We start from the raw sequence: 12,429 nt of genomic DNA, 5'->3' as shown, positions 1-12,429 counted from the left end.
TCATTTAAGACGCTCCTTAAAACCTACCTGTTTAACCAAGCTTTTGGCCATCTGCTGTAATTTCTTCTTCTATGGCTCGGTGTTAAATTTATCTGTTTTGTCTTATATCACTACTATGAAGCGCCTTGGGATGTTTTGCTACGTTAAAGGCACTATAATAAATAAAAGTTGTTATTGTTCTAAAACTTAACCATTTTAAAATTACACTATCTGATTAATGTAGGGTTCCCCAATCCTATTCACTATCTAGCAACCTCTGCTGGAAGTTTACATCAGGAGAGATTCAGGTTGGTTGTGATGCCCCTTGCAGTCAAATAGTCTGCTTATTGTCACAGTTCACACATGACTAATGACTACTTGAGCAAAGTACCAGAGGGCAACTGGCAACCACATAACTGCTCCAGCAAGGATAGAGTGTTGGGGGAGAGAGGAAAATCAGTAAGAAACAGAAAACAACTTGAAGGAAAGGACTACTTTGGCCCCATTTTTAACCCTCAGGTGAGAGAGGGTGGAGGCTAAGGCAGATGTCAAACCGCCCGGCCTTCCGCAGCATGAGGCCTGGGAGATTTTAACTCCTCTGCCTCATTGGTTAGCCTCCATCCCAAACCCAACAGGTAGCGCTACCAGACAGGAGCAGGATTTCTGGCGTCAGATGGCCTCAAGCAGAAACTTGAAGGAACAGTCCCTGACATTCGGCACTCGGGTAAGTATTTACAAGGTGGGTGTCGGGATGGCATTGCAGTTTGGGAAGGGGGCGGTGGGGGGGGATGGGGGAGCGGGGGGCAAGACATGCCCAGGGTAGGAGAAGTCCAAGGTTGTAAAAAAAGAAATCAACAACAAAAAAAATTACCTACCTTTCAGGACCTCCACTGGCCCAACTCCTCTTGGTGTCAGGTTATCCTGGCAAAGAAGCTACCAAAGCTTCCCTGCACTGACCTCAGGGCCCGATGACAGTATGCCTGATCTGTATATTTAACGAAGGACCTCATTACCTTCCGGCCAGTGTTTCTCTCGCCTGCTGAACAGAGCAGATAAAAATTAGAGCCTGCAGGGAAGGCAATGAGATTAGAGGAGGAAGTTGCAGCCATTTTTAATCCCACCCGTCCGGTTTCTGCTCTTTTGTTCGTGAGTGGTATATATGTAAACATTGTATCTGTGTAAGACTTGCCACCAGAGGGCGCAAATGTTGGTGTCACCTGCACACCTCGTGCAAGGGAATATAAAAGGTTGTCTGCCATGCTGCTTTGGCACTCTGGAGTTGTATTAAAGAGACTAAGCTCACATCAGTTTTAGCTCACAGTACTCGGTCTTGTGGAGTTCTTCCATACTTAACAAGTGGCACGTGGGTATTTTGGTCAGACAGCGGTGAAGTTTTTATTTGATAGGAATTAAAGAATTAACCCTTTTTTAAGGTAAATTGTCAGATGCACGTTTAATTTATTGTACAGGTAGAAAGAAAAACTGCTGATTGCATCTTTGGTTTACAATAAGAATATGTGTTGCGCTTAGAGCAACAAGTGACATATAAGTTCTTGGTTTAAATTTCCTCACGGTGCTGTAATACGCATCCTTAGTTCTTGTGAAGTAAATGGGACTGAAGTTCCCCTGCTGTGCGCCTCCCGTTAGCACCTCCGGGGAGCGCTACCTGCTCCCACAAAATTGCGTGCGAGTTAACGGAGACGCGCCCCGCTGGTAGTGCCCCAGGCCGTTGCGCTGCCGATGATGTCATCGGCATGCGCGGCGGCCCCTTTGTAACCCGTGGCAGAAATTATCCAGTGCCCCATGAGGCCACCGCGAGCAATGTCAGCGCCAGCCTCGCAGGTCGCGTGCCTGGGCCGCAAACCCATCGTGGGGCAAAAGGTAAAGGGGAGGGGAGGTGCGCTGCGCGTGCCATTTTTTTTTTATCCCCCTTACCCATCGGGCCTCAGTCGATCGATGTCACAGAGTCCGGGCCGCGATCCTGATATTGAGCAGCCCGGCACTCTGTTTCACTGCCGGGCTGCAGCCACAGCACCCCTCAGCCCTGGGGGTCCAGTGGAGGCCATCAAAGGGCCTGCAGAGCTCGCGTCCCTCCACTTTAAAGTTGAAATGCGTCAGTGCTATGCGCAGAAGCCACATATTGCTCCATGATGCACCCGGGTCGCTTCCCCAACCCCACCCCGAAAGGTAGTGGAGCAAGCAACATTGCGCTCCACTTCCTGTGAAGGGCGGTAACCCGAATTTTGCTCCCGGGGCAGGACTGCCGTTCCAGGCTCAGAATGTCCGGCCCCGGAGAGGTTACCGCCCCCACCTGAGCCGACAGGGAATTCCCAATGTGTTCTAGCAGTGCATTTTTGTTTCAAGTACATACTGAATCCATTTCACCTGTATAAGCATGTCACTATGTGTCTTGTTTTGTACAGCCGGATGTTTTGTTTTCGCCAATAACAGCTACTATTGAATTGTTGCTGGTGGATGATGTGTCCTTGGTACCCAAAAACCTCACTGTGTACAATCATCCTGATATTGTGGTAAGACGTACATTAAATATCAAAGAACATCTAATAAAATTGTAGATTAGCAAGGGTTAATTAAAATGCTATTCATTATTACTCTTCTGTTTATATTTTTGTAAAATCCAGTACGTTAAATAGATAGTTAACTTTGACATAAAATGCTTGTGTAAATTCAAATCCCATGTGTAGAAACTGAATTTGACTTAACCAGTCATTGTAAGCCAGTGGCCCTAATTCTAAGCAAATGGACTTTTGGAATGCAATGCACAAAACACTGGTAATAATCCCCGAAATACAGAATTTTACTTAGTCACCATAACATTTCCACATGTAATGCTAGGCAGATAGCTCACTGGGACACTAACTCACAGGTATACTGATCATATCTTGCTACTGTGTTCTATTCGTAACAAAATAAAAGTAGCAGTTGTTTTGTAGCTTTATAACCCTAGAAAATTGCCTGAAATTGATGTACATTTGCCATTATTATGTTGTACTTGTGGATTTATTTTTCACTTTGATATAATATTTCATAAACTGTTGAGCATCAACCTGACTTGGTTTGTAGCACTGTTGCTCTAAGTCAGAAGGTCATGGATTCAAGCCTCACTCCAGGTCTTGAACACATCTCAGTTGTAATTTCCATGGTCAGCTGCATTGTGGAGGTATCCAAGTTTGCCAATGACATAAAGACTGGTGGTATAGTAAGTAGTGTAAACGGGAGCATAAAATTGCAAAGAGACATTGATAGATTAAGTGAATGGGCAAAACTGTGGCAGATGGATTTCACTGCGGGCAAGTGTGAGGTCATCCATTTTGGACCAAAAAGGGATAGATCCGAGTATTATTTAAATGATGAAAAGCTAGGAACAGTAGGAGTCCAAAGAGATTGAGGGGTCTATGTACACAGATCACGAAAATGTAATAGTCAGGTACAAAAAATAATCAAAAAACTAATGGAATGTTAACCTTTATAATTAGAATATAAAGGAGAGGACTTTTTGCTACAGCTATACAAACTCCTGGTTAGACCACATCTGGAGTACTGTGTACTGTTCTGGGCACCGCATCTGAGAGAGGATATATTGGCCTTGGAAGACGTGCAGTGCAAATTTACCAGAATGTTACCAGGGCTCCAATGGTTAAATCATGAAGAGAGATTACATAAACTAGGCTTGCATTCCCTGGAATATAGAAGGTTAAGGGGTCATTTAATTGAGGTTTTTAGGATTTTGAAAGGAATTGATAGGGTAGCTAGCGAGTAACTTATTCCACGGGTCGGGGAGTCTAGGAAAAGGGGATACAACCTTAAAATAATAGCAGGCCATTCAGGAGCTAAGTTAGGAAACATTTCTTCACACAAAGGGTGGTAGAAGTGTGGAAGTCGCTCCCAAAAATTATGCTAGCTCAATTAATCATTTTAAATCTAAGATCGATAGATTTTTGCCAGACAAGCATATAAAAGGATATGGAGCCAGGGCGGGTGGATGAAGTTAAGATACAGATCTTATTAAATGACAAAACAGGCTTGAGGGGCTGAATGGCCTACTCCTGTTCCTATGTTACTACATTTCAGGTGATACATTAACTCACAACTACATCTGATTGCTCAGATGGACGTAAAAGATCCCAGAAAGAGCTGGGATAACATGCTTTCCTCAACCGACACCACCAAAAGCAGACTAACTGGTCATTCATCTCATTTGCTATTTATGGATCCTGACTTTATGCCAATTTCCCACTGCATATGACTGTATAACAAGAACACAAGAAGAACACATGAAATAGGAGCAGGAGTAGGCCATTTGACCCCTCGAGCCTGCTCCGCCATTTAATAAGATCATGGCTGATCTCATCATGGACTCAGTTCCACGTCCTTGCCCGCTCCCCATAACCCTTTATTCCCTTATCGCTCAAAAATCTGTCTATCTCCGCCTTAAATATATTCAATAACCCAGCCTTCACAGCTCTCCAGGGCAGAGAATTCCACAGATTTACAACCCTCTTAGAAAAGAAATTCCTCCTCATCTCAGTTTTAATTGGGTGGCCCCTTATTCTGAGACTACGCTCCCTAGTTCTAATTTTCTCTATGAATGGAAATATCCTCTCTGCATCCAACTTATCGAGCCCTCTCATTATCTTACATGTTTCGATAAGATCACCTCTCATTCTTCTGAACTCCAATGAGTATAGACCCAAGCTACTCAACCTATCTTCATAAGTCAACCCCCTCATCTCCGGAATCAACCTAGTGAACCTTCTCTGAACAGCCTCCTTTTATAAAGTCAGTATATCCTTTCTTAAATATGGAGACCAAAACTGCATGCAGTACTCCAGGTGTGGTCTCAACGAATACCCTGTACAGTTGTAGCAGGACTTCTCTGCTTTTATACTCTATCCCCCTTGCAATAAAGGCCAACATTCCATTTGCCTTCCTGATTATTTGCTGTACCTGCATACTAACGTTTTGTGTTTCATGCACAAGGACTCCCAGGTCCCTCTGCACTGCAGCACTTTGCAATTTTTCTCCATTTAAATTATAATCTGCTTTTCTATTTTTTCTACCAAAGTGGATAACCTCACATTTTCCTACACTATACTCCATCTGCCAAATTTTTGTCCACTCACTTAGCCTGTCTATATCCCTTTGCAGATTTTTTGTGTCCTCCTCACAATTTGCTTTCCCACCCATCTTTGTATCATCAGCAAACTTGGCTACATTACACTCGGTCCCTTCATCCAAGTCATTAATATAGATTGTAAAAAGTTGAGGACCCAGCACCGATCCCTGTGGCACCCCACTAGTTACTGATTGCCAACTGGAAAATGACCTGTTTATCCCGACTCTTTTTTCTGTTAGTTAGTCAATCCTCAATCCATGCTAATCTATTACCCCCAACCCTGTGAACTTTTATCTTGTGCAGTAACCTTTTATGTGGCACCTTATCAAATGCCTTCTGGAAATCCAAATACACCACATCCATTGGTTCTCCCTTATCTACCCTGCTCGTTACATCCTTGAAGAACTCCAGCAAATTTGTCAAACATGATTTCCCTTTCACAAAACCATGCTGACTCTGCTTGATTGAATTATGCTTTTCCAAATGTCCTGCTACTGCTTCCTTAATAATAGACTCCAGCATTTTCCCAACGACAGATGTTAGGTTAATCGATCTATAATATCCTGCTTTCTATCTGCCTCCGGTTTTCCAATCTGCTGGGACCTCCCCAGAATTCAGGGAATTTTGATAGATTACAACCAATGCATCCACTATCTCCGCAGCCACTTATTTTAGGACTCTAGGATACAAGCTATCAGGTGCAGGGGACTTGTCTGCTTTTAGTCCCATTATTTTACCACGTACTACTTCTTTAGTGATAGTGATTATATTAAGTTCTTCCCTCCCTATAGTCCCTTGATTATCTTCTATTGGGATGATTTTAGTGTCCTCTACTGTGAAGACCGATACAAAATATTTGTTCAAAGTCTCTGCCATTTCCCTGTTCCCCATTATTAATTCCCCAGTCCCATCCTCTTGGAGACCAACATGTACTTTAGCCACTATGTACCTGTCTAAATGCTTATTATCTGTTTTTATATGTCATGCTAGTTTACTTTCATAATCTATCTTCCCCCTCTTTATTTTTTAGTCGTTTTTTGCTGGCTTTTAAACGGTGACTATGCTTCAAATGAAGCACTTCGGGACATCTTGAGAATAGAAACATAGAAAATAGGTGCAGGAGTAGGCCATTCGGCCCTTCGAGCCTGCACCGCCATTCAACGAGTTCATGGCTGAACATGCAACTTCAGTACCCTATTCCTGCTTTCTCGCCATACTCCTTGATCCCCCTAGTAGTAAGGACTACATCTAACTCCTTTTTGAATATATTTAGTGAATTGGCCTCAACAACTTTCTGTGGTAGAGAATTCCACAGGTTCACCGCTCTCTGGGTGAAAAAGTTTCTCCTCATCTCGGTCCTAAATGGCTTACCCCTTATCCTTAGACTGTGATAAAGCGCTATATAAATTAAGCTTATTCCTTCTTTTGTGAGCAAGTTATAGATTACATTTCTATATCTGTAAACGAAACAATGGCAGTAACTTCTGTTTTATTTTTCTTTAGGAAGTAATGTATTTAATTGAGGGCTCTGGATATTTTTTCGTTAATACTACTGACACTGAGATTTTGACTAGCACATATCTGGAGGCAAAAAACTATGTACAAGTTAGTATCAAGTTCTCAAAACCTTTTTTTATTTATCTATTTTGTTGCTTGGATTGACATTGCTACCCTTGTTGCTGCAGGTAAGGCCACTGCAACCTGGAATTGTGACAATGAAAGCATATGACTTGTGTCTGACATGTAAAGGTCCAGCCAGAGTAGAGATCCATGTATCGGATATATTAGATTTTGAGCTAGATCTTATTCACAAGGTAAGTATATTGAAGATATGCAAGTACAGTGAAAAGTGTAATATTACTACTTCTGAGCAGTTTAAATAGTTTTCTGACTTAATAAGGTCATATTTCCATACCTGTAACATTAGGGAAATTAAAGCTACATGTAATTTGTTCCTGTTGACTTTCTTGGAGTCACATTGTAGTAATCTAGTGCTGAACTCATACTTCTGGTACATGTATTTAGATCAATAGCACTTTGTTGGGTGCTTCAAGGAAAAATCTCTCAGCCAGGGAATGGTGCAAAGGAATCTAAATGGGAGGATGGTTGGCAAATTAGGAGGAGGGTGTAAATAAATAACAAGTTATTTAATCACCTGATCCTTTCTCCAGATTGAAATTAGAAAGTCTGTTGCCATCAATGTCAGAGTCCTGGATTTCTCCAAGCAACCCTTCTTGAACAGATACTTTCATTATATGAATATAAGCCTGCAGGCAGCTTCCCCAATTGTCACCTTAGAGTAAGTACAGAGCAAGATTTAGACGGTGTAATTGTTTGAGAAATACAGATGCATTTTTAGATAGACCAACTAAAAATATCAGAACTGAAATGCATATTTCTTTCAACGGCTATAGTGATTTGTTTTATGTGGCATGAAAACATTCATTTACAGCACAAGCTGTATTTTGATATAAGCTTTCACTAATTGCTACTACAGTGGTTCTCAAACTTTTGGGCATAAAATCTGTTCTATCCCAGTACCTCTCATCCAACTCCTGGTCTGCCTCACTTCTTCTCATACCTGACTTTTCCGATACACTAACTCCTGCCCAATTTTCTGACCTGCCATTGTCGAGGAAGGCTTGGTGGTAATCCAGGGTGACCGGATCTACCTCATTTCAGATAAGAAAGAGAAGGACTAACGGTAAAGTGACAAGTAAGCGAGGAAAGAAGTAAAGGAACATACAGGGGCAAAAACAGGAGAAACATAAGTGAAAAGTGAGAGAAAGAAGCATTGAAGGGGAGCAAGACAGGAAAATAGAAGTGAAAAAGGTGAGATAGAGAAATGGAAATTGGGGAAATTGATGGGATTGAAGGCCGATAAATCCCCAGGGCCTGATGGACTACATCCCAGAGTACTTAAGGAGGTGGCCTTGGAAATAGCGGATGCATTGACAGTCATTTTCCAACATTCCATAGACTCTGAATCAGTTCCTATCGAGTGGATGGTAGCCAATGTAACCCCACTTTTTAAAAAAGGAGGGAGAGAGAAAGCAGGGAATTATAGACCGGTCAGCCTGACCTCAGTAGTGGGTAAAATGATGGAATCAATTATTAAGGATGTCATAGCAGCGCATTTGGAAAATGGTGACATGATAGGTCCAAGTCAGCATGGATTTGTGAAAGGGAGATCATGCTTGACAAATCTTCTGGAATTTTTTGAGGATGTTTCCAATAAAGTGGACAAAGGAGTACCAGTTGATGTGGTATATTTGGACTTTCAGAAGGCTTTCGACAAGGTCCCACACAGGAGATTAATGTGCAAAGTTAAAGCACATGGGATTGGGGGTAGTGTGCTGACGTGGATTGAGAACTGGTTGTCAGACAGGAAGCAAAGAGTAGGAGTAAATGGGTACTTTTCGGAATGGCAGGCAGTGACTAGTGGGGTACCGCAGGGTTCTGTGCTGGGGCCCCAGTTGTTTACATTGTACATTAATGATTTAGACGAGGGGATTAAATGTAGTATCTCCAAATTTGCGGATGACACTAAGTTGGGTGGCAGTGTGAGCTGCGAGGAGGATGCTATGAGGCTGCAGAGTGACTTGGATAGGTTAGGTGAGTGGGCAAATGCGTGGCAGATGAAGTATAATGTGGATAAATGTGAGGTTATCCACTTTGGTGGTAAAAACAGAGAGACAGACTATTATCTGAATGGTGACAGATTAGGAAAAGGGAAGGTGCAACGAGACCTGGGTGTCATGGTACATCAGTCATTGAAGGTTGGCATGCAGGTACAGCAGGCGGTTAAGAAAGCAAATGGCATGTTGGCCTTCATAGCGAGGGGATTTGAGTACAGGGGCAGGGAGGTGTTGCTACAGTTGTACAGGGCCTTGGTGAGGCCACACCTGGAGTATTGTGTACAGTTTTGGTCTCCTAACTTGAGGAAGGACATTCTTGCTATTGAGGGAGTGCAGCGAAGATTCACCAGACTGATTCCCGGGATGGTGGGACTGACCTATCAAGAAAGACTGGATCAACTGGGCTTGTATTCACTGGAGTTCAGAAGAGTGAGAGGGGACCTTATAGAAACGTTTAAAATTCTGACGGGTTTGGACAGGTTGGATGCAGGAAGAATGTTCCCAATGTTGGGGAAGTCCAGAACCAGGGGTCACAGTCTAAGGATAAGGGGTAAGCCATTTAGGACCGAGATAAGGAGAAACTTCTTCACCCAGAGAGTGGTGAACCTGTGGAATTCTCTACCACAGAAAGTAGTTGAGGCCAATTCACTAAATATATTCAAAAGGGAGTTAGATGAAGTCCTTACTACTCGGGGGATCAAGGGGTATGGCGTGAAAGCAGGAAGGGGGTACTGAAGTTTCATGTTCAGCCATGAACTCATTGAATGGCGGTGCAGGCTAGAAGGGTTGAATGGCCTACTCCTGCACCTATTTTCTATGTTTTCTATGGAAGTGAAACAAGAGAAACAGAAATAAAGGATAAGGCTGAGAAGAAAACGCAGATCTAAAGAAAAGAATTATAACAATATTGGGGTAATTTTCTGAATTCATACTGCCAGTGGGGAGCGTTGTCTATCGGCTGTGCATACTGAGATTGTGGGCGGCCTGCTCTCGATTGAAATGTGTGGTTGATGGACATACTTTTCTGCAAAGCTTATAAGGTGCAATGTAATGAGACTTTTTGGGTGGGACCAACCTGAAAAAGTTTGCAAACTACTGCGCTACTTTATAAATGTTGACAATTTACATGGAATTTTAGGAAGCTGAGTAAATGTGCACATGCCTCAACTAGCAATCTGTTGCAAGGGTGTCATTCATGTCAACACAGGAGAGAATAAGCATTGCTTTCTGTCGAACCAGCAAATCAACTGATTTTCTTAGGTTGGGAATCTTGCGTGCCTTTGACACTATTTAAAGTCAGTTGCGCTGACAGTAGTTGTGGAGAGATCCATACTCTCAAATTGTCCAAGCTGAAGAAGAATGTTGGGTGGTGAACATCCTGCTAGTAGAAATTCTGGGGAGGTGGTGGAATATGTTGCAAATCACATCTTCATAAACATTTTAATTTTCAGAGCAATTTCTGACTTGGATAGACGTGCTGCGAGTTACATAATGAGAGCTGTGGCTTTGGGGCAAACCACTCTTGTGGCAACTGTCACGGACAAAAATGGCCGAAAGCTGAGCTCTGCTCCACGTCAGATAGAAGTGAGTGCCTTTTTTTGTTCTCATGGATACCAGTTAGCTAGCATTGGCATCACTGTATATGTCTAGCTTAGCCACAGTGCAAACAATAATGGATTTGGTTACCCTGAGAATGTTTTGTACAGTTTCAACAGAATAACAATTTCCCTGAACAGCAAAGTAGCGGAGCCTATGTCGAAGGTGTTGCTTGTGGTAATGTAGCAAACCTTACTTCTGAAGAGAAAGGCATGGATTTTCCTCCACTATGCCGCCCCAAGTTGGATGGAATAGCAGTGGAAATAATGGGGAAATGGGGCTAGGAGACCTACCACCCCACTTAGATTCTTCCTCTGCTGGTATTGAAAACTGCCAGCTTCACTGCCCAATGTAATGTAAATTATGCTGGGAAGCGGGATCCGACCCACCCCTCAATTCCCCTGCCAGGAGGGGCGTTGGTCGTATACCCTGGGACACCAGTGGCAATCTTGCTGAATAGCATGTTGAAGGAATGGAGCTTTAGTAGTGGGTTCCTCTCCATCTCAAGGCCGCCTTACCTCTTTTCAGAGATCCCATGGTTACTAGGGAGCATTGGGCAGAATTTAAAAATGAATCTGCGAGGTTCTCCTGCCCCTTTAATAGCATCTCTTGTCTCTTCTGGTAGTGCAAGAGGTATTTTGCAGCACTGGTCACATTTACCTCTTTGCAAGCAGTGGGTTCCCTTTTGGCAGAAATTTTGCTGCCTTGCATAATTAAACAGGCCCCAGGGAGAAAACTGGGCTGGGGTCACAGCAGGCAGATCTCCCACCCCAACCTTCTATGAGCAGTTTCAGGGGATTCCAACCCAAAGTATTTCTAAGGAGGAACCAGTTTTGGAGCTAATGAGGATATTCTGGTTGCCTGAAGAAAATTGCATTTGTCACACAGGCAGTATACTATTATTGGAAAAATAAAATATTTTGCCCAAATGTTGATTAAAATAGTACATGGAAAAGGACAATTGCCAAGATTTTTTAAATAGTTAATTCTAAGACAGATCAGGATAGGCTTTTGCTGTACTATTGATTTGTGACAGTTTCATGCCATATTCAGTGTTGTGACGACATCAATTATTTGACAATTGTCCCTTTGTTCTTAGAACCATAGAGCCATGTTGCTTCCTAAATCAGTGATACAATAATATATATACGTGCAATTTTTGTGTGTAAAAATTAGAAGATGAACAAAGCTTTGTAATAAATTGCTCATGTGATACTAACCTGCAATTTGCATTGGCTTCAGGTATTCCCACCTTTTAGACTAATCCCACGGAAAGTGACGTTGATCATTGGTGGTATGATACAGGTTAGCAGACACAACTAAATTCATACACACTTCTTGCATGAATATAGGATTTATGAACACCCTGCTGTGACATGGAGCTAAACATTTTCTGAACTTTAGCATAAGATATAACATGCAAAGGATCAGGAGCTAATATACATTTATAATAGATAAATGGCTAGAAATTGCATAGCGCCTCTTTTGGGGTGATAATCTTTGCGGGAGTGCAAACGTACTGCCGGGCACTACCCAATGCCAGTGGATGCGAACTTCTTGTTTAACGCTCCACGAGGGAAGTGGAGTGCTAAATCAAGCGCTACCACTTCCCTTGGAGCACTAAACCAGGCAAGAGGGGCGGTAGCATAGAGAGCTGCATAATGTCCAGTGCAGTGCTGCCGGACTCACAGGTTCCTTCCCTCCCTTAAAGGGAAGGGCCATTGCTGAGGGTACTGCCTGGTAACGAATCGACTGCTCGGCGACAGCACCTGCAATCAGCAATGATCAGCCCCAAGCACTCTTAACGGCAGTAGAAAAATTCAAAAACCAGCAGCGAGGTTGACTTCTTTTTTGGCCTCCCTCCAATCCCTTTAGCTACCACTTTCCAAGCAGCCGGCAGATTTCTCGCGCCTCCTGCAACTGCCATTGTTGACGCCCGTCGATGCTGCAGGAGGCAGAAGCAAATATAGCACTGGATAACGTCACGCTCTCCGGGACACAGGAGATCATGGTGTTATGGTTTACCATCAGCGCTAACCTGCAAGGGAAGTTTGCGGGTGTCGGTACTTTTGCTGAACC

The 12,429-nt window shown here is 43.0% G+C and overlaps 1 protein-coding gene across 3 annotated transcripts in view; it reads left to right on the top strand.

Annotated features, from left to right (window-relative positions):
• LOC139226368 (nuclear pore membrane glycoprotein 210-like) overlaps nt 1-12,429 on the top strand; it is a 142,574-nt gene that overhangs the window by 73,580 nt on the left and 56,565 nt on the right. For all 3 annotated transcript variants that reach the window (XM_070857074.1, XM_070857076.1, XM_070857075.1), the window contains 6 exons: nt 2,403-2,510; nt 6,620-6,721; nt 6,802-6,930; nt 7,288-7,415; nt 10,206-10,338; nt 11,593-11,655. In XM_070857074.1, coding sequence (XP_070713175.1) covers nt 2,403-2,510; nt 6,620-6,721; nt 6,802-6,930; nt 7,288-7,415; nt 10,206-10,338; nt 11,593-11,655 — 663 coding nt within the window. The remainder of the gene's footprint in view (nt 1-2,402; nt 2,511-6,619; nt 6,722-6,801; nt 6,931-7,287; nt 7,416-10,205; nt 10,339-11,592; nt 11,656-12,429) is intronic.

The sequence above is a fragment of the Pristiophorus japonicus genome, chromosome 16, assembly GCF_044704955.1.
Source record: "Pristiophorus japonicus isolate sPriJap1 chromosome 16, sPriJap1.hap1, whole genome shotgun sequence".
NCBI lineage: Eukaryota > Metazoa > Chordata > Chondrichthyes > Pristiophoridae > Pristiophorus > Pristiophorus japonicus.
The sequence above is the reverse complement of the archived record's forward strand: the minus strand, read 5'-3'. Positions and strand labels throughout refer to the sequence as shown.